At 39.9% G+C, this 26,411-nt stretch overlaps 1 protein-coding gene across 1 annotated transcript in view; it reads left to right on the plus strand.

Moving 5' to 3' along the window:
- LOC121884583 (protein shisa-8) overlaps nucleotides 1–22,373 on the plus strand; it is a 101,841-nt gene extending 79,468 nt beyond the window's left edge. Inside the window, exons 4-5 of the mRNA XM_042393441.1 lie at nucleotides 9,591–9,707; nucleotides 19,757–22,373. Of these exons, the coding sequence (XP_042249375.1) occupies nucleotides 9,591–9,707; nucleotides 19,757–20,253 (614 nt within the window). The 3' untranslated portion in view covers nucleotides 20,254–22,373. The remainder of the gene's footprint in view (nucleotides 1–9,590; nucleotides 9,708–19,756) is intronic.
- The last annotated feature ends 4,038 nt before the right edge of the window (nucleotides 22,374–26,411 follow it).

Consider the following 26,411-nt stretch of genomic DNA (forward strand, 5'->3'; position numbering starts at 1 on the left):
GTGTGTGTAGATGTATAGCGGTCCAACTGCATTATGTAAAGTGCTGAGTAGACAGGCAGCCAAAGTTCAATGCATTCAATGTGTGGGCTAAAGGCAGAAAATAATGGTATTATCCTGGGATGAGCCCTCGTTTACCCTGCAAATAGTGTATGAGGGAGAAAAGGAAGGGAGGGAGGGGGATGACAGAGAGACTTCCCATTGGAATCAGTGTACTGAAATGGCTCCATTTAACACACACAAACAAGAACAAGACTAGTATGTAAGAAAGAGAAGCATGGAGTGGGTGGACAAGCCAGACTGCAGCTACTCTTTCAAATCATTTCATCAGTCTCCATCATTGATTAAACATGTTTCAACATCTGGACAAGGAAAAAAATACCAACTACAGAAAAAATACAACTTAATCAACAGAAACAGGAAACAAAATATCACAGTCCCAGCCATGCAAAAACACCCCAGCAAATATACTGTACCACTAGGCAACTCTTTCCATGCTCATCTGCATGTGTATCCACTATAATAAAAGTCAAGCTAATGAAAAAGAGATAGAGAGTCTAAAAAATTAAAGGTGGGTGAGTGCTCCTCACACTTTGCCTTCATTGCTTCATGCAAGACAACAGTCTGCCTCACATTCACTGAGAGAGAACAAAAAAGTAAGACAGTTAGAGGAAGAAGAGGGTGACTTGGAAAGGAAGAGGAATACAAAGAGGAAGACAAGACAGTTACAGAAGCAGGGAGATACACATGACAAGAAATTTAACAGAGAAAAAGTATGTGATACAGAGATATAAATATGAAAAAGACACACGGAGAGTGAATAACGGCGAGTAAAAGAGGGAATAGAAAGAGAGCTCTGCTGAGCAGCATCTGCTCATGTGTTGTTTACGTGATTCAGAGGGAATGCAGCACGTTGTACCCTACAACACCTCGAACAAATGTTTGCGTGTATTTTTTCTAGCACCCTGAGACAGATATTAATGGAGGAGGCCCATATGTCACACAGATGCCACCCACTGATAGCTTTGGCATGCAAAGAGTCTGCAATTACATATTCTTTGTTAAGGTCAAATACATTTACATTTTGTAGCAGCAGCAGCTAACTGTATCTGAAAATAAATGACTGAATATCATAATATCCAAGACACATAGTAAGCTGTATTACTACTCATGTCAGTACTATCATCAGTTTTGTAAAACAGGTGCAATACCACAGTTATGCTGTAAGACTGACTTAAACAAACACTGTAAAACCATAGGCTGAGAAATGAAAATACACAATTGTATAGCTTTTAAATTCTACTAGAGTAAAATCTAGATGTGCTGTAATATCTGGTATCATGTGTGTCCATAGCTTCATATAACAGGCATAATCACACAAAACCCCAATAAGGGTAGAATTATTTGAGTCCTACAATCATGTGTTCATTTGTTGTGCAGTGATTTGTAATTGTACCATTATCTTGTTGCAAAATCAGCAAATTCATTATGAATCATATTTTATGTACAGGTTAAGCTACCAGAGAAAATTGTATTATTCAAAGAAATACTATACTTATATAAATACTTATTTTAGAAAATACGCTTATTTGCTTTCTTGCCCAGAGTTAGATGAGAAGATTGATACCATGCACTCTCATGTTTGTAGAGTAAATATGAAGCTACAGCCAACAGCTGGTTAGCTTAGCTTAGCATAAAAACTGGTGTACAAGACACTAGGGAGTCCCTGCGCCCGGCCAAAAAATTCCAGAACATAACCCCATTGAGCAACCACAAATTGACATTTTTACTCTGTTTTTTGTAACAAATTAAACAAATGAGCTATGACTTATTAATTAGTGAGCTTTAGAGATACTGTTAGGCAGATTTTTTTACACCACTGGACAGAACCGGGGTAACTGTTTCAAGTCTGAGCTAAGATAACAAGCTGATGGCTGTAGTTTCATATTTAGCGTACAGATATTTCATCTCAGCAAGAGAATAAGTACATTTCCCAAAATGTTGCAGTATGCCATCTGAATAAATTGACTAAATCTTTATGGTGCAAGAATATTTTTGTTTTCAAACTTTTAAGATATTGGTTTCATGCAATGAATGAGGAAAACATATGATTTTGAAGCTCCTGTTCTAATAATTTAATAACTTTAGCCAACATGCAGGCCAGATCAACAAACAACTGGTGCATTACTTTTAGAACATGTATTGTGTGGTATCCCTTGTTACAATCAAAACACAATTTTTAACATGTGTCATAAAGTAAACTTCTCCTTCATGGCCTCCTCTGACCTGTCCTGCCCTTTCAGTCCTTGTTTTTCCTTCCCTCTCCTTCTCTCACATACTTACATGAAATGATGTGACATATACGCCACTTGGCTGTTCATCCAGTGTGCCCTACAGTTCCATAAGTGCATTCATTTTAGCATGAGTGGCTAGCAGGACTCAAACTCTTCTCCCTGATTCTCTTAGTTTTATGCTCTATGCATTAAACAACACAGGACTCTCCTCTCTATCTTTCTCCCTGCTACCCATGCCACTCCCTCCTCCTATTTTTCTTTCTTCCTCTTTCTATCTCTGTCTTTCTCTCTCTCTCTCTCTCTCTCTCTCTGTGTGACAGTAGTCATGTCAGAGTAAGGCTGGCTGAAGCCCTCGCAGCAGTCAGCCTCTTTGATGTTGAGCCCTGCTGAATTAGGCCATCACCCAGCGGTGCTCTGCTGCCTGCCTGCATAGACACACTAGTCACACATGCACATACACACAAACACAGTACGCTTGCGAGCACACGCATACAAACAAAAACAAATGCATGCTGGCAGGAAAGCATGCACATGCAAAACAAAGTATACATGCTTCCAGTCAGAAGTAGTGGACGCGCTCACACACGCCATGCAGGCCTCACAGTGCTTTATAGAAATAAACAAATATGCACTAAAACATGTCCAATCATTTTCTATTCTCACCCATCCAGTGTCTTTCTCCACACACACACACACACACATACACACACTATGAATCACATCCATAGACTCTAAGTCCTCATTTCCTTCTCCGCTTCTCTTTAATAAACATAAATTTGAATTCTTATGAGTGCTTCTCCTCTGAGGCCCTATAGCACATCAAAAAACACGCACACACTCATGAACACACACACAGGGAAAATGTAGGACATTCAGAGAGAATTTATTCAAGAATACAGAATACAGGGGAGAATTTATTCCCTTTCAATCTGCTCTCTCTCGCTCTTACAATATGGTTATATGAATAGGACCAAAGTGACTATGGCAAGAAGCCTCTTGAATTACACATAAAAACACAAAACATGAGACGGGCTGGAGACCTGACATTTCATAAAATGAACATGACACCTTAAAATAAAAAATATATACTCTGTTCACAAAACGAGAAATATGTTTTCCATCACAAAAAGATGAGATGAGAAGGAACTCTGGTATTCGGAGTTCAGTTTCCAAATCATATGCACTAAAATATTTCACTGCTACGACTACTGCATGAGGAGCTCATGTTCAGTGAAAATGTTTCATTTAACCAAAACCTTCCATGAATCTTAAAACTGCACTAATTAATATTTTCATAGTAATAATGGATAAAATTATGTCAGTAATGTGAAAGGTGTTCCTTGTAGTGACTAACCCACAGAGAATTACCACCAGACTCTGCAGTTCCCTTCAGCTGTACGGAGCATTTTAGTGTCTTTTAGCTCATTGTTTTGCTTTTAAAACCTCTCATCTTTACTGTTTTGGTTCAGTCTAACAGCTCTCATCCGCCTAATTTCCAGTCACAGTGGGCACCTATAATAAACTCACTGTACGCTGTACCTGCACAGAACCACACTGCAGACAAAGTCAGCAACTAGCTGGTGAACATAGTGGAGCGTTTAGCAGCTAAAGAGCCAAATATATCTTTCAAGAGTTGGTGGAAACCAAAACCAGGAGGAGATAGAATATTATATTTTCTACATGGATGCAGACACGAGTCCAAATGAATGTGTCACATGTGTCAGAGTAAGATCATGTTTATGTCTGATTGTTGGAAAAATTTGGTTCATGACCAAATGCTTGCAAAACTAATAACATTTCCGTCTCAGCTGTGTTAGTCAGCAAATGTTAGCACTAGAGCATTGTGAGCATGTTGCTGTGCTAGCTTTGGCATTTAGCCCAAAGCACTGCTGTGGCTAAGTACAGCACACAGGGCTGCTAGCATGGTTGTTGTCTTGTTCAGACCTAATCAGCACATTCCTGTGTCAGTGATGGAGAAGCAGCATTTTCACTCTGGTTAGAATAGCAGGTCATGTCTGCAAGTCATGTTTCTATAACTTTTGATTTAGAAATTATTCACTCTTCAAATTTACCTCTTTGGCGTGAATGTAAAAATTAGGTAGCATAAGTTTTATAATAGTATAGAGTATAAAGTATATATTGAGACTGTATAATAGTTCAGAATTTTGAAGAAAAAGTAGAAAAAGTACAACAAACTCTGTGCACATCAATCATCACTACAATCTACTGTAATAAAAGCAAAACAAAGAAAAAAAGGAAAAAAGAAACACAACAAACTCTCTCTCTCTCTCTCTCTCTCTCTCTCTCTCTCTCTCTCTCTCTCTCTCTCTGTGCTCTCTGGTGGCTGGGAACAGCCCTGTGGTCAAACTGGAGACCGGCCAAGGATATTTCCATCAATTAGTTGATTTTTTTTTTTTTTTTTTTTTTTTTTTTTTTTTTGCCCCGTCTATCTCTGCCCAACTCTCTCTCCATTTTTCTCTTCTTCACTCCATCTCTCCCTCTCTGTCTGTCTCATTATTTCCACTGTTGTTGGCTTGCTAGAAGAACGCTTGAGAACATCAGAATGTAGGACACTTAAAGAGCAAAAGCTTAAGTAATCACTCATAACCTCATTTATTAGACACTTACGGGCAACTTTTAATAAGATGTTTGTGTTTATTTGTTTGCGTAGTGAATTGAGGGTCATGCACCTTTAAATTTCTATTTTTGAAGTGTTGTGTAAATTAATGAGTGCAGAGAGCAGGTGGCACCAGCAGTTCACATAAGACAATAAACACCCACATTTTACACACACACACACACACACACACATGTAGCCACGCACACATGAATTTACATCGCACGGTCGCGCCTCGCCACACTGCATGCCGCACACAGTGTGTCATCACTGCATATCAATTACACAGGGAAGTGAAGATCTATTTCTAATTCAATCAGTCAGTGCTGGTGTCACATCTCTCTGGCTTTCTCCCTGCCTCGCCCCTTCCCTCGACCTCGTTCTCCTATTTCCCCCCTCGCTTGATTCTCACTGATGCGTCTCAGTCGTCATGGGGCTTGTGGGCACGGGTGTGAGGTTTGTGTGTTTGTTTATGCATGTGTAAGAGGGAGAGAGAGAGAGTGTGTGTGTGTGTGTGTGTGTGTGTGTGTGTGTGTGTGTGTGTGTGTGTGTGTGTGTGTGTGTGTGCTTGAATCCCTGTGGGAAACAGTTTAAGTTTTAGACTTTTTTCAAGTGACGTAATCCTGACCTGACCTTGTTTCTTGGGCTAGTTTTGGTGTTGCAAGGTTTTATGGCTTAAGATACTATGTGGGGCATATTCAAACATGGGTGTATCATTCTCTGTGTTTGTGTAAAAAAAAAAATACAAAAAGATTACAGATAGTAGCCTGTGATAGCATTTTCTTTAAAGATTTAATTTTTCTTATATTTCGTATGTAAAACTGTCACAGTAAACCTGAAATCATGAATTTAGCAAACCAATGGCTATTTACATGTCCAGTACATATGGAGCAACATTATCAATAATTTAGAGTTGTGTCTCTGGCCACATGGCAAATGTAAATCCAATATTCAATCTCCTTTTAGCTTTGTTTTGGTCCAATTCTTGAGAAAGACATCTGGCTCTGTAGCTCACCAGCTAAAATTTGTCTGTCTGTTGGTTGGTTTGAGCAGGTCATGTACAGGCAGTTTATGTGAGCTTTTTGCTTGAAACAGCTGCCTGCTGCAGCTGGAAACGAGGTTGTTGAGAGTGGTGAGAGTGAATGTAAACAGTAAAGTTTTAAAACCATAACAGCTAAGAGCTGAAAAACGGCAAAACACCAACACATCCTCATAATTAAACGCAGGTGTGTGTGGTTCTTTAAGGGGCACTGGGGCGCCGCTCCTCCTCTAATTCCAATTGTGAAATACATATTTTAACAAAAAATCATTTTTGTTATTGTTGTGTGTGTGTATATAAATTTCAGTTGTTATTCTCACATAAATCATACATAATTACAGAAATGTGCAATGACTAGTGAAAAAGCTCTGCCTACAATCTTTGTCTGAGTGTCAAAGGGAGTACTTTTCTCTGCCTGACAGCAGTATGTGTGTAATATGTTCAGCTTTTCCTGGTGGCCCCAGATTGGTTCACACTGCATTCTGACAACAACTGGATGTGTGATGGAAAATTTTAAAACAAAGAGATGTTGCCAGATGGGTGATTTTCCGCCCAGTTGCTGCTTCCTTATTAGATAACATTTACCCCCTGGCAGGCAAAGTGTACACAGATCGTTGTGGTACTGTGGTGATAATTGTAAAGTGAAAACAGTTGCTAAGTGGCCACCAAAAGATACTTTTTTAAACTTTTAGAAACCGCAAGCCTAGCTGCTAGCCACCAGCAGCTGGCTCTCTGCTACACTGTACGGTGCATGCTCACGGCCAAAATACACAGAGCTGCCTAGAACTGTAGCCCCACCTGGTGAAAAAGTCACACCACACCACTGATTAAACAACCACATAGGGGTCGATTGTAACTGCACTCCAGAACGACCTAGCATTTTCAGAACGAGCGTAATATGCCGTTTTCCAAAACCATTACAAAACACACAAGGTTAGGGAAAGATTATGGTTTGGGTTAAAATGATCACTTGAAACGTAGTTAGTACTGCCTTAAAGTTACGCAACATAAATTTAAATGTTATTAAAGCTAGCAACAAAGAAATAAGGATAACCTAGTCTATGCATTTCAGTCACAACAATATATGGCTTGAAAACAAAATAATTTATATAGGTATAAATATGTATGTATTTTAGCAACTATTAAGCAGAAATAATGAGGATAAATGTGTTAGCCTAACTGCTAAAATACATATTTATAGATAAATGTTGATATTTATGAACATCAAAATGTTCATTTTATAATGTGAATAATTGAATAACATTTGCAAACTTCACATCATGGGATCCTTAAAGTTTCAAACACCTGCATTTACTATAACTTGAAAACATGAATTTTAGTCTCATTTCTGAATTTCACATTAGCCTGAGCAGTTTGGTGTGTTATTGATAGTGGCTGAACACCCCTCCAAATGATTATAATTAATAATTGTCTACTTTTTTACACCACATTAGGGAGCCCACTAATGAGCTAAATCATTCACATTTATTATTTTATTTTATTTCTGATGAGTCAACAGCACTAGCGGTCCATTACAAAACCTTTACTGGAATCCTCATACACTCTGTGAATGTTTCTTTACTTTCCACACAGGCATCATGGCTCAAGATCCTGTTCTTGTTTAGGATGATTCATACTTATTTGTGAATTAAACATCCAAATTCACTCTTCAAAACTGAAACAACTGTATGAACATTGTTCAAAAAAGCATTGCAGACCTAAAGCTCCCTGCCAGTGACTTTACCCCCCTCTCCACTTGTGCAGTACTCTTCCCAGTAATGCTGTATTTAAAGTTTACCATTCAAAAGGTTTATAATAATGTATCAAACTGCCTGGAAAATTCAGATGAGATTTTTTATAAAACCCATTGTACAACATAAATATAATAAAACTGTTCCAACTAGTTGATGGTGAAACTGTGGGCATAACCCTCTCCAGTTTTGAGGGCATTCTGGGATTAAGTTGTTAAGATAATGGAATCCATATGTGTGCCAACAATTCATAAATCCAGTAAACCTGATCCTTGAAACTTCCTCTGTACCCCCGTCCAGTGAGGCATCTAGATATACATATACAGTATATATTCAGAATACTTGTTTTGTGCTCTAAAGTGAATGCACAAAACAAAAAAGGGTTTAGCCCTCAAACACCAGAAATGAATGAATGGAAAGAAACAGTTTATGAGGTAAACCAAGTGAAACTAACTCAGTATAAAATAAAACTTGAAATAAGACAAATATCTTTTACACACATTTACAAAACCCCTCTTTGAATAAAAACACAATTCCAATACTAAAACCTTTAAGATATTTACCTGAAGATAAAACTAACAGAAAAGTCAATGAGGTTTGTAAAAAATTTCCAACAGAAGGACGAAACGGCCAGGATTGATCTGCGATACAGCATACCGGAGGTGGAGAGACTGTGAACAAGTCAGTGAGGTTAAACTCCTCTGACTCCAAAGCTCTTCCCAGTTTGTCTTGAGGTCCTTCAGCTTTTCTTGTGCTTCTTCACTCAAATTCTTGCTCAGTAATGGGCAAATTTCTCACTGATAAGACAAAATGGTATAAAGAAGTGATTAATCAGTCATTAAGAAATTCACATGCATCGGAGATTGTAAACTTTTATGGAAATTGTATTAGCACTCTCCTCATGTTTCCAGTTTACCTCCAGTCAAACTCTGGTCCACATTTATACAGCAGCCATGTGGGAAACCAGAAATCCAACCAATCGTCCGACAACCAGATCATTAATCAGGCATCATGACCCCCTCAAACTGCATGTTGAATGACATCAGATTTGGCAGATATTGGGCCCAATTCTAAAATTAGTCAGGTAGGATTAAATCAGGGCTAAAATCATGCTTAATCCATACAACTTCTGCCTGCATTACGGCTAACATGGATAAGTATAATCTTTGTCTTAAAACATGAAAGAAAAATCAGTACGAAGCATCAGAATAGGTTGATATGATGTACAGATAAAAGCAATATAATATACATAGTTGATACCTAAACCTTATAGAAATAACCATCTTTCAGCTTCGCTACCTCACATGTCTTGTTTTGTGACAGAAATTAATATTGCAGATTTTTCACAAAATCCAACTCTGTGACACATACCGTGCATTCAAACTGTAGGCCTATTTTAAGTAACATCCTGGTTCTGTCCTGCACATCTAAAAGGCTTTATGAATACATTTGTTATTTTACGCAGAAACATTATGTAATGAGGGCTGATACAGACGCGCAAATGGTTATCGAGCCTCAGCTAATCGTTACATCCATCCTCACCAAAAGAGCTGTAGCATCCTCACATTCTGGATAGAGTGTACAGAAACTGCGGTTAAAAGAACAGTCTCAGAAAATTTATTCATGAAAAAAACATAGATGTCATCTTAAGTTAGAATCAGTACTAAAAGTTCATGATGTACCAGAGTTACAGAGGACTTACTGGTGCTCCTTTAATTGTGTAATGTTGTTACTCCCTCTTGAGAATATTCTCATAACACTAGTTGGTGGAAACATAGACTGTTTTGCATTTTCTTTGGCTGATGTTTCAGAAAGGAATTCAATATTTGTGCAACATTTGACTGAAGATATAACTCTCTCTCTTTCTCTCTCACTCTCTCTCTCTCTCTTAGATCATAACCATCTGAACAATGCAGCCTTGTCTCCCCTGGGTCCGGCCATGGCCTTGTCTCACCCTCATAACAACCTGGGAATTGGTTTCAATAAGTACACTTCACTCAAGGCCGTGGGTGAGTATTACACACACACACACACACACACACACACACACACACACATACATACTGACTATAGGGAGACATACAGTAGGCATGTTTGAATGCTTATACACACATACTATGCAGAGTAACCCATTGTATGCACCGCATGCTGCAAGAAACAAAGCTAATGGAATAAACTACTAATGTAGATGTAACAAAACCAACAAGTCCTCCAAATTAAACAACTACATAGGTCGTTTGTACCATGCACTCTAGAACGACCTCTTGGAGCATTTTCAGAATGACCCATTGGAGCGTAATATGCCGCTTTCCAAAATCGTTACAAATCACTGTTTAAAACTAATGATGTTTTATGATGTGACAATGCTGTGGTTAAGGTCTGGTTAGGTTTAGGTACAAAAACCACTTGGTTAGGGTTAGGGAAAGATCATGGTTTGGGTTAAAATGATCACTTGAAATGTGGTTACTATTTCCTTAAAGTTAGGCAACCTTTGTCGTCATTGCAACAGTTAACACCATGTTATGGTTTTTTTTTTAAAATGTCCCGACTTGCAGTAGGAATCGGGAAGTGAACAGTGGTCCTCCAGCTGAGTCCAGAGTCCACCTCTTGCTATCTAACTAACTATCCAGCCATCCACCCATCCTGCCTCCCTTTTGGTCGTTTTTGGCAACTGAATTTACGACCAAAAGTGTTTTTTTCTGGGGAGGACGAGCACAACAAAACAGATCCAGATCACATGGCTTACTACACCGAGGTCGGTGAGGCCAAATATTATACAATATAAACAAACCTGAATCCATAAGGAGGATGATGAAAAACACTAAATGTCCCCATGCTGATGCACTCACTGTGTGGGAGAGTGGTTATGGGAGAGCAACCACCCATTAAGATAATGGATTTTTTATGAGTCTGACTCTCATTCAGCCATGTTGAATCATGGGCCATGTTTGAGTGTTGGGGCTGATTTCTGATCTCCTAGTCATCCATACAATTACACTGCTGCCGCCATGATGTAAATATTAAGGCCAAGTTATGCCACTTGCAAGGAGTAAGCATCCCTTTCAATAATCTCCCATCCGCAAATAAATAAGCATGCTCTACCAGTGGACACATTAATGGGTCAAATATTTGACAACTTACTGCAGCTGTTTTTACAACACAGTTTCCCTCTTGTAAATTTCTCTGCCTCTAAGGCTCTTTGGCAGAGTGTGACACTGTCACACTGTCACAGTCAGGGGTGTAATCAAACTGGGAACATGTAGCAAATGTTACCCAATATGAAATGGTGAGTAGTATTGAAAAAATGTTGTTTAGTGAGAAGGTAGACACCAACAATGAAAACACATCAACTGTGCCTTTTTGCACAAAATGATGTAATATAATAAAAATGAGACTGTCCTCCCATGAAAAACCACACAATAGGTTGTAATGTCAGTCGCCCAAAAATAACATATAGTTACGTTTGAGTGACAGATGCCATCTAGCGACCATAGTAGTTATGACCTCCATCCAACCCTCCTCCTCCTGGGATGGACGGAAGTTATAACCCAATAGTGGACTTTGCCACAGCAGACCACTGTTCATTTCCTGTTTCCAACCGTGAGTGTAACTGCGAGAGAGTTTTGTAAAAACCGTAACTACAATTGCCCCCTAACCTTAACCCTGTGGTTATTATTGTAGTCATGATGACAAAGGTCGCCTAACTGTAAGGAAGCAGTAACTTTAACCTTCAACATATGTTTCTCTAACCTTAAAAGGGGATCATTTAAAACCAAACCATGATCGTTCCCTTCAGTAAATGTAACCAAGTGGCTTTTGTGTCTAAACCTGACCAGACTTTAACCATAGCGTTGTAACATCATAAAACATCATTATTTTTTAACAGTGATATGTAACAGTTTGGGAAAGCACAGACAAATGATGTAGCCCTGCCAATTACTGCTGATAGTCTCAACATATTCTGTCATTTAATTTGGAGTACTGTTGCAAAATATACTGTCTGTCATGTATTAGAAAGGCTCCTGAGTGGCTAAAGTGGTTCTTGAATGATACCGTTCCCACTGGGATAACCTATGTCAAAACTGCATGTTAAACTTTATTAACACTTTATTAAAATCACAAGCTGATGTTATCAGTCAAATTGAACTGCACGAGTTAGTAAATCGGTTTCCTGACGTAAATATATTTGAGTGCTGTATTATTTTAACTGAGTGAATGATATGTTTGATAGTGCTTCACAGATTTCTATACAGCTACAAACACAAACGATAAGGATTCATTGTATTTATGAACTGGGAGCCTTCCTATCACCCATATACAGACTTGAGAAAAAATAAAGTGAAACCCTAAATAAATATATAAGTGAAGCTCTTCTGACCCAACACCTTAGCGACACACTTTGTGTTGTTTTTTCTTTCATTTGGAATCATAAATAACACCCCTTGACATAACCTGGTGTTACATTGATGGTGCATTAGCTTTATGAAACTGAGGGAAGTCCTGTATTGAATGAAGCAGACATTAGGATCATTGTTGCCTCACAACCATGATAAAAACACTGTCCACTGTTTGTTATGGACAAGTTAGTCATCTAAAAGCTCAGCCACTATAAAGCTGACAGTTATTGACGACTTGCCTTCCTGTAAATAGTATTTGTGAGTCAACTGTGGAAAAAAGGTGATGGCATAAATTTGCTGCTAATGATGACGTAACTCATACAGGAATGGTAACTCAACTGGTTCACAAAAGGATAAAAGAAGAAGAAGCTATCAAACATGTATACAAATCACCAAACAAGCACACACACACACACACGTACAAACACAACTAGTTAGGCACTAGTGGGTGGTGAGTGACAGTAGTCTGGAGAGCAGCAGGGTGAAGCAGCTAGTTCAGGCCTCAAGCTTGCCCTCTGGCCTTTCGCTCTCTCCAACACACAAACACACACACCAAGAAAACACACATACACACCACACACACAGACATTATACTGCTTCCAGGTGTACAGGCACACATAAAGGACACAAGTGTAAACACACACATATATATACCATCTATCATCTGATCACCACAGACAGAAAAGGACACGGTGACGCTGATGAGAAATGACAGTTTGACACATGTACTGTACATGTTCTGTTCATTGACACAATATGCGAGAAGAGGCAGGACTGCCCATCATAGCCGAAGAGTATCGGACGCAGAAACTACACAGAATGAGACAAAATGACAAAGTTTTGAAGGAGAGAGACGTAATCAGTTAGGTGCTGTTTTGAATTTTTGAAATGGACATATTTTCATTTTGAATAATTTACTGTAAAATCAATTTCAAAATCAAAGAGGGAAATGTTGGAAATCAAGCAATCAGCAGAATAGAATAGAATAGAATAGAACAGCAGATGAGACAGTCAAGGGAGAAAAAGGCGAGGCCAACAAGACAAGGAAGGAAACTGACTGAGAAGGAGAAGCAAGAAGAAGAGCAGGGGAGAGATAATCTCATCTCATTGTTCTGCTCAGTCAACGAGAAACAAAGGCCGGTTGCAGCAGCAGCAACATCCCAACTACTCAACACTGAGCGTCAGTCACATTTCACTGAAAATACTTCAAAACAACAAATCCCTCACATGCTGAGGTACAATGCTCCTTCCTTCCTCTCTATGTATTCAGTTCTGCTCTGCTCTTTTGTGCCCCTCTGTTTTGTATCTGCTCTATTTTTTTCTCTCTTCCTCTCTCTTTAACAAAAAAAACACACACACGCACTTCTGTACAGTTCTGTATGACTGGTGTGTTGTGCCTTTTTTGCCATCAGGGACTCTGGTCCTCTGGCACTGCGGGCCCACATGCTTTTACAGTAATGATGCACCTAACAGCCAACAGAGCACTTGTGCAACACACACACACACACATACACACACACACACACACACGCATAAGCAGCATTGTGCACACAACAGTATTATCCATAGCTCTTTCTCTGCCTCTCTTTCTTTACTCAAAATCTTTCTCTTGTTTCATAACCTGAGTGGATAGCTTTCTGCAATTCAAATGAAAAAACAAACAATGACATAACATTGCCAACATAACAAGCGTATTTTTAAGTGTATCATGCTCACTAACTAACCAGTGTTATTTAACAGTAGATATCCTCATTGCTAATTGTATATTCTTACCATATTCTGACCATTTAAACAAATAAAGGTCATTGGGCATCAATAATAAAACTTTACATGGATCAGTTTCCTCTGACAGCACTTTGACAGCGCTCACATAAGCCATGAATACTGGGAAGATACATTTACTGTGTTCAAATTGTATATTTCAAAAAACTCTGATGCTTTTTTTTAAATTGGTTTATTTAACAGGCACAGTGCACATTAATAAACATTAATAAACATTGTTGTAAATGTGCCAGAGTTAGCCAAGAGGCTATTTTTCATCTCTACTCCCTGGACAGATGTTACAAAGTCACCCTAAAAAAGAATACAAGATTTAAAATTATAAAGTTATTAAGTTTTGCCATTCCCACTTGCCATTGTTCTCTAAGGAGGTATAAATAAAACAGTCTTAAAAAGAAAAGATTTTCTTGTCTGCCTGCGAGCCAGCACCTCACTAGAATGTTTTCCCTCCATTTTTTATAATTGTATATTTCACAATGAAATGGAATTACATTGTGACAGAACATTTGGATTCATTTTGACCTAATTGATTCATTCCCCCCACTCAGTATGCGTAATTTAATGTATGAGCAGGAAGAAATTATATTTCATTTTCATTTTCAACACCTCTGTTGTTTCTCTGTCAGAAACTGGCTACCTAATATACACCCAGTAAGAGAGGAACATAGATGCAATCCAATCATCTTTTCACACATGCTTATCAGTTCTCTGGCTGTGCAATAAACAAGTCACCGGGGTCCAGAGATCCTGGCTGTGTGGACAAAGTCATGGCTAGGACACACAACAGTTTGGATAGGATAGTTGACCATTTGCCAGGTGAAACAGCATGTATGTGGACCAAGCTGCTTTGAAATTCTTATTAACACATGGGGATTTAATGCAGCGGTTAAAAGCCCAAGTTTGTTTTCTAAAATCCTTCTTGCAAAGACATGGTAGGTGAAATGGAGAAAAGGAAGCACGAAAGGAATCAAAAGGTTAGAAAAAAGGTGAAAGAGGTCAGGAAACTGTGTGACACCAAAGCTGTGCCAGGTGTAGCAGCAGGACTCTGGCACAAGCAGCTCTGATATATCTTAATTAAAGTACTGAAAGCATGTCAGGTGGACTGGCAGGGAGAAAATAAAGAAGCTAAAGGTTAAAGAATGAAGAAGAGAGAGGACAGAGGCAGAATGAACAAGCAGGATGTCAGAACAAGAAGAGAGACTGAGACAAACAAAACTAATAAAGAACAAAAAAAACTATTAAACTAAAAAAAATGTTCACATACAGGAAAGAGAAAAGACAACATAAGACAGAAGGTGGAGGGTGTGATAGACAGTTGCCAGGACACCAAGACTCCAAGGCTGCCTGAAGTCTTTAATTAAACTGTAATAAACCAATATCCGGAGCATTATTGGAAATACTGCGGAAAAATCTTCTTTCTATGTGAATAAAGATTTTGATGTTTGTTCGTGTAAGGTCACCCGAGACAACATTTTTATAGAATCTTAGAACACATTTTAAAAAGAGATGTTTAGAGCTACATAAATGAAATTCAAGACGTTGATACTTCTTTTTTTTTTTGGACTGCCTTGGAAAAAGAGCACACTGGTATGTTTTTTTTTTACTTGTTTTAGGAGAAAAGACTTAGACTCAGTACGAGATTAAATCATTACATGCATTTGTAGTGTGGTTGCTGTATTTTTGGTAGCTGCCTCGAGTCAGGTTATGTGTGATAAAGTTTTGGTAGACTTCAGGATTTTTAAGTCTATGAATTGGAGCGATCTGATGATTCCCAGAAAGGTAGCTTTGAAGATGAAGGAACTCTTCTGGTTGAAAGTTTTTTGTTTGTTTGTTTTTCACTTCGGGGTTGTAGGGTTCCCTTACAAGCAATTTTCAGTGCAGTACCTGCGAAGACTAATGAGGTAAAGCATAGCAATGTGGTTGTTGAATTTCTTTGGTATCGCAGGCTGTATTTATTCTTCCTCCTAGGATTTTATGAAGTGGAAACCTGCAGGTTTCAAAAAATAATTGTAAGTTGCGAGTTTGTAGACCGAGTTGCATAATGTGATGTTCCTCTTGCAGCTTTTAGCTTCACTTTAATCTCTTAAACTCTGCTGGACCTCCCTGTAGTTCCATAATTAAAAGACGTATATTGCTCACAACCCAAAGAACGCAATTTTAAATTGCAATGGAGATCCCAAAGTTTCCAAAAACGCAAAATGTGTCGGTCTGCTTTGCATGTAAATATGCATTAAGTGATGCTTAAGATATCCAGAATATTTCCGTTAAATGTAGCAGTGCAGCTATAACAACATAGCATCCATGGTTTAATATTCATTCAGACACATAATATAGCTGCAATGAAATGTTGAACAAGCAGTTACAAAACACACTTTCATTACACAGTGTAGAAAAGAGGAAATTCAAAGAAAAGAAGAAATCAAAGGTTTAAGAGTTTGGGATGCACATCAACATACATATATATTGTATTTAATGTGGCCAGTACTGTGCATTATTCACAACTTAGTAAGGCAGGGAGGGCAAAAAAATCACCTTCACAGTTCCTAAAACGCTTGTGCTGAGTAGGTTCTTCCAGAATACCAGCTCAAACATAATTAAATGTCATTAAAAATAGACCAAATAGAATACAGTATGTTGTCAAACTCTGAAATCCATTAGAGGGCCAAACTTATGCAGTTATAATGCGATGGCCCAGATTGGGCCCACAGGCTTTGCTGTAGGCTGCTGCCGGATAAAGATGTTGTTGAAGAGCAGAAAATATCTGAAATACAGAAAGAAAGAATGGAAAGCAAGACAGGACAGAGGAAAGAGAGAACAAGCAGATGGAGAGGCTGTGAAATGAAGAGGAAGGCACATAATACTGTCACAGAGGACCTCACTGTCAGGTGTTCCTGCTGGCAACATGTGTGGAAACACTGCAAGAGACAGCAACAGCAGTTGTTGTAGGAAGGAAGGATGTGTTTAATTCATCGTTTCCGTGCTGTCCCAGATTTTCCTGCCCTGTCCAGAGATTTGAACCAACCTTCCCTCTGTAGTTACAACAACTGTACATTACACCAAAAAGGGATACTCCGTCCAAAATCTTAGATTCTGTCCATAAACAACAATTCAGAAAACTGATTCATGGATATGTATTGCTTCATTTGTCTCAACATTAAATGTGATTTTTGATAAATATGTCTGCTTGCAATCAGCTGCTTTCTGCACGTTTCTTCCACAGAAATAGGAGTTAGATAGCAACAAGGGAGCATGTTCTTAAAACCCAGGGCTTGTATAGCACTCTGCATATTAAACCTACAACCTGTCTGTCTATGTCAAGCAATTGTCAAACATCATTATGACGAACAGGCGGCTGGTAAAAGCCGTCTCCACTGCCGAAACCACGTGACGCACTTTTACCACACAGGCGTTTACGTATCAAGCGGCTTATTCCCTTTTCATTGAGCGAAGAATGTATGTAAATGTGCTCTTTGTTGCACAGTGCCTGACATACATACAGTTGCAAATGTGTAAACATATGAACCCACAAACACAAATGCACACATATTCGTATGCGCACACACATGGAGATGCAGGCACATAAATACACACTAATCCTCAACTCGTTCCTATCTTGCAGAATTTTAATGAAAGCATTAGCATTCCTCTATTCATTCTCTTCATTCCTAGTCAAAATAATGTGTCACTTCATTGCTTTCGAAAAAAAAAAAAACCCTCCTAAATCTTGGTTATTTGAACTATTAAAGTGATTTATTTAATTATTTCTCTGTCTTCCTCCATGTCTCCTTTATCCCTTTCCACAAGTCTGCAGGACACATTGACTGAAGGGTTAATTATTTGTTGTCTCACAGAAAGGTCTCTGAGTTTAAAGACCTTGGCAGGAGCAATGTAAATACATGTGATACTAGAAATATTTCAGTTTACTCCGACAAAAAACTTGACTCACAAAGATTTGATGCAGAGAGCATCATTTATATTTGTAAGTACAAGAAATGTCCCTTACTTAACACTCAGTATCTGAAAAAGTTTCAGCAGGAATGTTATGGTCCAGCTTTTCTTTCAGTTGGTGGCGTTGCCCAGAAGAAGATCCTCTTCTTTGTACTGGCCTTGGTAGCATTTAAAAAACATTTAACATGTGTCATCAGTAGACCAATACAGTAGGAATGTTAAAAAAGAGTAAAGTAAAAGTTAAAATTAGGCTTATTAGGCAAAAGAACCAGTTGGCATTTGAGATGGACAACAATTAAAATGGTTGTGGTGACAGTTGTGTTATTTGTGAAAAGCAGAATCGTATTTAAATCCTCGGACCAGTTTAGAGCATTTTACTGAGGGAGTGAATGATTACTGATAACTCTCTCTCCTTCCTCAGCAACTGCTGTTGAAGTGCCCTGCAGTAACACAACGGTCCCACATTTGAAGTGTTCAATAAGCAATTACTGTACAAGACTGTGAGAGTACTGGACAGTTTCCTGACATGTGTGAATGTGTTTCTTAAAATACAAATACATTCTGGCTGATATAAATTATTAGAATAAATCAATAAAAATAAAGAAATTTGCAGCAGCTGCCTGTTTTCAGTCAGCCAGTGTATGACTTCTGTTCACGGTGTACACAAGGCTCTATGTTATACAACAGAATTGTATGGTACAAATACACAGATACACCCAAAATATGCTTTTTTTGAGTTGCATTTATGTTTCAGACCTTAAATTTCCCATGAGCATAGTCAAAGCTTCTCTCTGTCACACATGCACCCAAACAAACACACACGCAATAACATCTATTGACATTTATTACCACAGATTAAACACAACTGCTTGTACGTCTTCTGACCAGACTATTGACATAATCCCATTATTATGTGCCTGTTTCTAATGCAATTAGGATAAGATCAGACACGGAGACGCACGAACAGATGAAAAACACACTGTGTCATAAACATACGGTATAAAGGCTGACAGCAGCTGTTTCTTGTTATGTTGAGAGGTAGACAGACGTAAAGATATTTCCACGTCTAGGAAGGGATGTGTTTTTCTCTCTCTCTCTCTCTCTCTCTCTCTCAGATTCTTATTTCTCTTTAGGAAAAAAAAGGACCAATAAAACATGGCTAAGCAAACAAGGTTGTTAGTGTCTTTGGGGCAGAGTGTGTATATGGGAGGGGGTGGGTGGGGGGGGGGGTTGCAGTGATGATGACCAAACAGCAGAGTCGAGTTCCACTCAGGGAGCTTGCGCTAATCTGACTCGACACGCTGAACCCGTTCTATTTTTATTCCCTACAAATCTCCCGTTTTGCCCGACGTTCGCTCACTGCTTTCCCTCATATTTCGTTTGGCTGTTTTCTCCATTGTGCTGTCGATATTTTTAACTCTGTGGTCAGGGCACAGACAGTTCAGAGCTCAGTTAAATAAATATGGTGCAAACACACACACACACACACACACACAACAGGTTTCTTCTTCTTTGCTTTGGCTTTTTTTTTGTTATTTGTGTGTAGATATACTGTAAATGATGTAATGTTTCTGTGCAACTTCAACCAGACGAGGCATCTGACAATGTGCAAGCTTAGAGTGTATTTCAGTTTGATTATTACTTTACAGACACACACACATACACGCTTGCAAGCTAATTGGATGTTTAATCAACCAGAAATTGATGAAAAGATCTGGGTGCGAGGTGAATTTTACCTTCATCAACAGTTTTCAAATGTAATCCTGCTATTTTGCACTGCATAATACTCATTTGTGCTTTTTTTTAATCATTATCACACTATAATTACAGTTTTGTTAGGGTCATACTCACAACTCTGGTTAATTTTATCACTAACTGTTTTAATCTCCAGGGTTGTTTAACCATGTCTCTCCTCTATCTCTCCCATCATCCAGACACTGCTGCAAGAGACTACTACAAGAGCTACCCAATGGTAGACTACACACACCGCCAGTCCCCTCCTACTTTCCAGCCAATCAACTTCCACCCCAAGGACAAGCCCTTCCTCCCGCCGCCTGACATCCATGCACCACTCGCCATCACCATCAACGCCTCCCAGATCCCCAAGCCCAAGATCTCCAAAACCAACACCCACCCGCTCACCTCCAGCTCGGCTTTCAAGGCATGGGACCCCAGTAAGAGCCACACTCAGCACCCCGCGGCCTCCCACATGGGCCTCCAGGGGCCGCAGCACCACACCATCCAGCAGCAGCAGCACCAGCCACTGCACCAACAGAACAGCCGGCGCCAGGCCTACTCCAACAAGAGGCAGTTCAGCATCGAGACGCTGCCTGAGCTCTTCTCCCAGCCGCTGGGCTATGGCCACTCGCCGCACATGCACCCCAAGCACAAGGGACTGCCTACTAACAGCAAGACAGAGGTCACTGTCTGAACATGGGCGTGAATGGACAGAAGAGCCAGAGAGGAGACAAGAGAAGCGGAGTTGTATCTTTTATATCCACAGCCATAACGGCAAGAGGGGGCAAGCAAATATCGTGTATGATCTGAATTTTTTTAACTGCGTTTTCCTCATCATTGTTGAGAACAATACAAATAATACCAGTGATATCTGAGTACATTTAAGACCACTGGATCTAAACAGCAACAGCAGATAAACGGTGAAGTTGGAGGATTGACAGGTGTTGGCTATGACTCTTTGAACCCAGCGGCTCTCCTAAATAATTGAGTGGCCTCTCAGTGTGTTGGCACAGATCTCTCCCCCTTCTCCTCTCACCCCCCTCGCACCTCAATGACACTCTGCACTGCTCTGTAGCGCCACTCCACTGCTCACAAATGTTCAAACCCCACACACACACACCATTTTACCCCACAAACACCGTCCCGCACACACACCAGCCCAGACGCACTCTATACTACAATTTCCAACGCTGCCAGAGAGGCTGGTCGGGCAGTGTTTCCCGTAAGACTTTGGCTTCCCATCAGCAGAGACAATACCATTGTGTTGTCAGCTCCCATTGCCCTCCAGCCCTCCGGAGAGTGAGATATCAGCCTGGCAATTCATACCAGAGAGGAGGGCGGGGGGGTTATTCATCTCATTCCAGGGGCAAATGAAATGAGAAGGATCTGAACCATGTACACACACACATACACACACTCACTACACACTTGTCAAAAACTACAGAAGGTTCCCAGCAGTGTCAGAGACCACAGGCAGCCCCCCCACTGACACACAAACAGACACACACTCTCTCCACGCACACACACTGATCCTCAGAAACTGGGGAAATGAACAAGCAAGCTCTCTTGTTGGTATTTGTGGCGGTTTGTTGAGCTGCTAATTTCAGTCGCCGTCTCATGTGCTGCTGTGGATGTGTCACGGTGGCTAGAAAAAAAAGAGTCCATGTATCCATGAAGGTCATGACAAAGTCATTGCAAACTCTCTTCCTCTCTGCTCCACACTGGGTTTGTGTCAGAGAAATGTCAGCCAATACAGGCAAAATATGATCATGAATTTAGATCATGTACATTTTCCAAGATCCATTTAACTGTATCTCAGCGGCAGATCCATACATTTGGAATTATTTCATGATCAAACTCTATTCGAAGAGAAAGCAGTGATGCGTACAGGAACACCTTTCCCCTGTATGGCTGGTCCTAAAGACAGCGGCAGAGCAGTTTGATGCATGTGCTTACTGTCGCAATGCTAGCATAATCTGAGAGGCTGAAACCGCTTGTCAGAGCACTGCAATTTACTTCAATCCCTCTTAATGAGGTGCTTTAACATCAAGTTTCTTTTGGCATGAAAGTTGTCGAGTTTAATATTGGCAGGAAATAACAGTTATTGATTATTTCAGCTAAGAAATGTAATATTGGTTTCAGCTTTCAAAATCCTTTACTGTACCTCCGCATCACATATTCTTACCTCCACTCTCACCATAGAGAACAGTCCAACAGCCAGTCTGACTCACTGATTGAATTCACCTTCATTTGTTATCATGAGGACACCAGCTATGCCGCAGTGCATATGCTTGGCACATGCTACAGTACATCAGACAGGTGGTGGAACCTAATCAAACTGCAGCGTTTACCAGAGTCACACACTATTTAGCACTTTTTCTCGCTCCCTCTCTCTGTCTCTCACTCTCTCTCTACTCCCTTGCAGCCTCTTACCAGACTGTCTTCAACCCCCCACCGCCCTCTCCTCACCCACCCCGACCTCCTTCTGTGCATCCATGTCCACGAAGGATTGAGCGATGTGTATACCAAGCACTTGTCTGGTGTTTGGTACCCAATACTCCAAGCTGTTGTAAACCGTGATGTTCTCAGTGGGTCCTCTTTGCATGTGTGTGTGAGTGTGAGTGTGTGTGTGTGAGTGTATGGGGAGAAATCTATAATTAATGACAGAGTCCAGCATGGCAGATTCCAGATTTATTCCCTCATACACCGACACACACATGCACATGCAAGCAGTCACACAAACTCTGCAAAGCAAGTGAGCATGATTATACACACACACACACATACACACACAAACAGGTTTACTTAAGTCACTTTTGGGGTATTTATATAGACTTACATTCATTTCCTGGAGACTTACCCTAACCCTAACCTTAACCACTAATCCAAGAATCAACTTTTTCCCAATTGGGAACATGGCTTTTGTCTCCAATTGGACAAGCGTCCCCAGTCAATTGGTCTGAAATGTGTAGGCTAATGCCAGGATCAGACTACATGATATTTTTGTCTTTCACCATGTGGAATTAGGCAATCATAGTGCCATAAATTCTTGCTGTATCTTGGTCGGGAGACTAGCGACATTACATGTATGACCCTGACCAATCATCATTCATGACCTTGCATAAGTTCATAGATCGTCAGGGAGGAGGGTCAAGAAATTGTCGATCATGGCCACAGAAGCACGGTCTTGTATTCCAAAAAGAAAAGAAAGAAAAAACAGTTGTGGCCCCGTTCTTGGGTGTCATGAAGAGGACAGTATGGGCTGTCTATCTTTCAAAGAGAAGTTGAGGTAACAAAACAGAAGGTCTCATAGAAAGAAAAATGATTGAGTTTTGGGAATTGTATACTCTGGTAAATGTAGATGCAAAGATATGTTTTAATTTTAGGTGATTTCACAGTCACTGTAACTGAAGTGCTCCCTGGCACACATATGTAAACACCGACACAGAAAGCCAAAGCTGTCCAGCTAAATGTCCAGCACATTTAGGTTCTCATACAGCAGGGAGAGCAGCAGCTCCTCAACAGGCTGATTCAGGCAGGAAAACCTGCCGTCAGTCATCAGTGACCGTTAACCGAAATCAAGAAAATGGTCACTGATGACTAATGGCAGGTTTTCCTGCCTTAGTCAGCCTGCGGAGGAGGCAGAGATGAGCTGCTAAATGTGGCTCAGCTCAGCTGGACAGCTGATGGAGAACAGCTTTGACTTTCCATATCGGTGTTTACATATGTGCGCCAGAGAGCATTCTGTCATCCTATTGGTCAACATCAAGGAACACGTCGTAGGAGATGTCAAACTAGACAGGAAAATACAAAAAAATTCTGACATGCTAGACTTGTCATTCTTCAATTATGCCACACTACAAGGCCCGTTCATCATTCCCAATGTTCATAATTGGGCCCAATGCTGGTAATTTGCTGGTGACAACAAAATCATGTCAAAATGGGGCTGAATTCATGAAGTCTGATCCCAGCATAAGTCAGACCCACACACACACACAAAGAAACACACACAAACTAGCATCCACAAACACAGGCTGGGACATGAATGAGCACGCTTTTGGCTATACATTATTCACATCTGTATATTTGCTGCTGCTACCTTAAAATGAAGCAAGTGGATTTTATGTAAAAGAGATTTTAATTTTTTTAATTTTTTCTCGCAAGCCAAAATTCCCCAATTTACATCTCAAATTTTACAGAGCCATGAATGTACACAAGCAAACAAAGTGAGTGACAGAGTAAAACTTTAACGAGAGAATAAATTAGCAATATAATGCTTGTTTGTAATGCTGCAGTGGCTTCTCCACTTTACCTCTCCAAGATGTGAAAAACCTCTTAGGCAAGCTGTTGGAGTGGTGCTCCGGGCTGCTGGCATGCTTTTGTAATAAGGGATCAGCCTGAGAATGGGGATCATGAATACAAAAGCATCAATGGGATATGCATGGTGTGAATATGCATCAAACACATCTGCGCTTATGCTCTTGCCAGCAATGCACAGCATGTAATGCATCATGTTGCAGGTTTCTTCTCCATGGCTTCCCCTGTCTCTGTCTGACTTTGATTCCCACGAGGCACCACACTTTTAGTGGGTCACTTCATATGAAATGCGAAAAGCTTTTTGGCCTTTAAAAGCCCTACCAAAACATTCTGTGGGGTTTGTCCTTAATCACTCAGAATGCATTAGATGTTGAGAACAAACAAGGAATGACAGCGAGTAAACAAGCAATATGCATCAGTAAAGCAATAAGCGCCCCACCATCCTCACCCTATCCTTATCTCTCTGTCTATCTGTCTGTCTATCTGTCTATCCAGAGCCCTTTGGTGTCCTCAGAGTTTAGGGGGTGGGTGGTAATGAGGGTGCGGGCGTTAATACCAAGGGAAGCAAAAGAATTGGCACTGCAGAGGGCTTGGGAGAGGAGATGAGACAGAAAAGAGACATGGGGTTTCCATGGACACTGCTGATAATGGCGATGGTTGTTTTTCATTCTGATATGTCTGGTTCGTCTAAAAACATTACTTCTGGGTTCTATCTCTCTGATGTACTCAAACAACCATCTTTCAAAAGTGTTCTGTGGCTGTACCTGCAAGGGGAAGTTGGTTTGTACTTGCACAATTTCAGCATCTTAAAGTTTCTATCAAATTATTGTCATGGTTGGGTCTTGCAGGAATGGGATTATTTCATACTAACACAACACTGGCTGACCACTGGGCTAGTAATACTAGCGCTGAAAAGGTAAAACTGAAGGTTTAACACAACAGCAACACTGGCTCCAGGATTTACAATTAAGGAGTCTACGGTAAGCCCTTCAGGACAAACAGAGCCTGAGGACAGGCTACCAGCAAAGTTAAAGAAATATCTTCTCAACTTTCCTCAAATTTGTTGGCTGACATGACTCACAAGGATTGGCTGGGTTTGAACGAGCACTGTGAATGGCTGATTCTTCTGAATATCCTCTTGCTCTTTGAGAGAATCTCATCGGAAATGCAACAATCACAAAAAATGCTGATGTACTGGTGAGCAGTGACACATTTCAATGTTAATTTCCCTGTGGTCAGACTTCCTAGATCCAGGAAGACCTGCAGGATTTTTTTCTTCAGTGCTTGATGGACTTCTATGACTCCCTTCAGGCAAAGGACTGCCTGATAAAAACAGAGTATTGTCAGAGTATTGCCTCTGTCATGGACAATGTAAATACTTGAACACACACACAAACATACATGCACATACACACGAAACAAGACACAGGAGCCACAGAGGTGTTACACTAATTATATCTTCCATACATTGTCCACAAATTTGTGGTACAAAACAGGACCAAAAGCCTTGAATCAGAGGAAACTGAGTACACCTAACTGATGCTCGGACATCCAAAACAGTGAGAATGCTGAGACTGTTTTGGATCATCAGCTTAGAGTGCATTTACTCAATCTCTCCTGATTAACGACAGACTATGGCGTCGCTTGCTCTACTCAGAGCTAATTGACTGTTGTTTGTAAAACTTCCTCTCTATAAAAGGAACAATGCAAGTATTCTACCGCAGGTTATCTGAATGCAACCTGGTAGACATACTTGGGCTCCATGATCCCTAGCAATATATAGATTATGGTGTATGGTTCTTTGTTTTCTGTCAGTTTGTTTGTTTGTTTGTTTGTTTTTTTGTACTGTGTTTTTTCAAGGATTGAGCTCCTGTCAAAAACAACAAAAAAAGCTCATTTGACCAACGGAAAGTTAAAAGTGCTTCCAGATTTTAGATTCATGGCTGTGCGCCTTTCAGCCCTTCCCCCACTCACCCACCCCTTACCACCACACGATGTTATATGTTTAAAGCTTGTGGATCTTTTGAGTTACATTGTATGGTATACATGCACTCATGTGATTAATGTGAAAAGATATTGCATCGTATCCAAGTGCTTTGCCAACACATTAGCTGAAAGATGAAAGGAAGATTCTTGTACAGCTTTTGCATCTGCAAAAAAAAAAAAAAAATGAAGAAAAAAAAATCATGCGTTGTTTCATGATAATTTGTAATAGGCAGCAATAGGCTGCCTTGGATTGCTATGTATTACTTGTGTATATATGTATGCTGTACCACTTGTCTGCTGTGAAATTTGTTGACTACTCAGCTTATATAAGGGCTTTTTATAGATATTAAAGCAGACTGGGCAATCTGACGTCACTCTGTAACTCCAAACAAATTTCTCTAGAGGTTTTTTTTTTTTTAGGGATGGAGGGATATGAACAGAATTTTCATGCATACAAAATGCTATATAAATAAAGTTTTGACTGACTGACTTACCGACTGAAATGTCTATAGGCACTCAAATGACGTTTGCCCATGTGTTCTGTTTGAA

This window comes from Thunnus maccoyii, chromosome 18 (genome assembly GCF_910596095.1).
Source record: "Thunnus maccoyii chromosome 18, fThuMac1.1, whole genome shotgun sequence".
NCBI classification, from domain to species: domain Eukaryota; kingdom Metazoa; phylum Chordata; class Actinopteri; order Scombriformes; family Scombridae; genus Thunnus; species Thunnus maccoyii.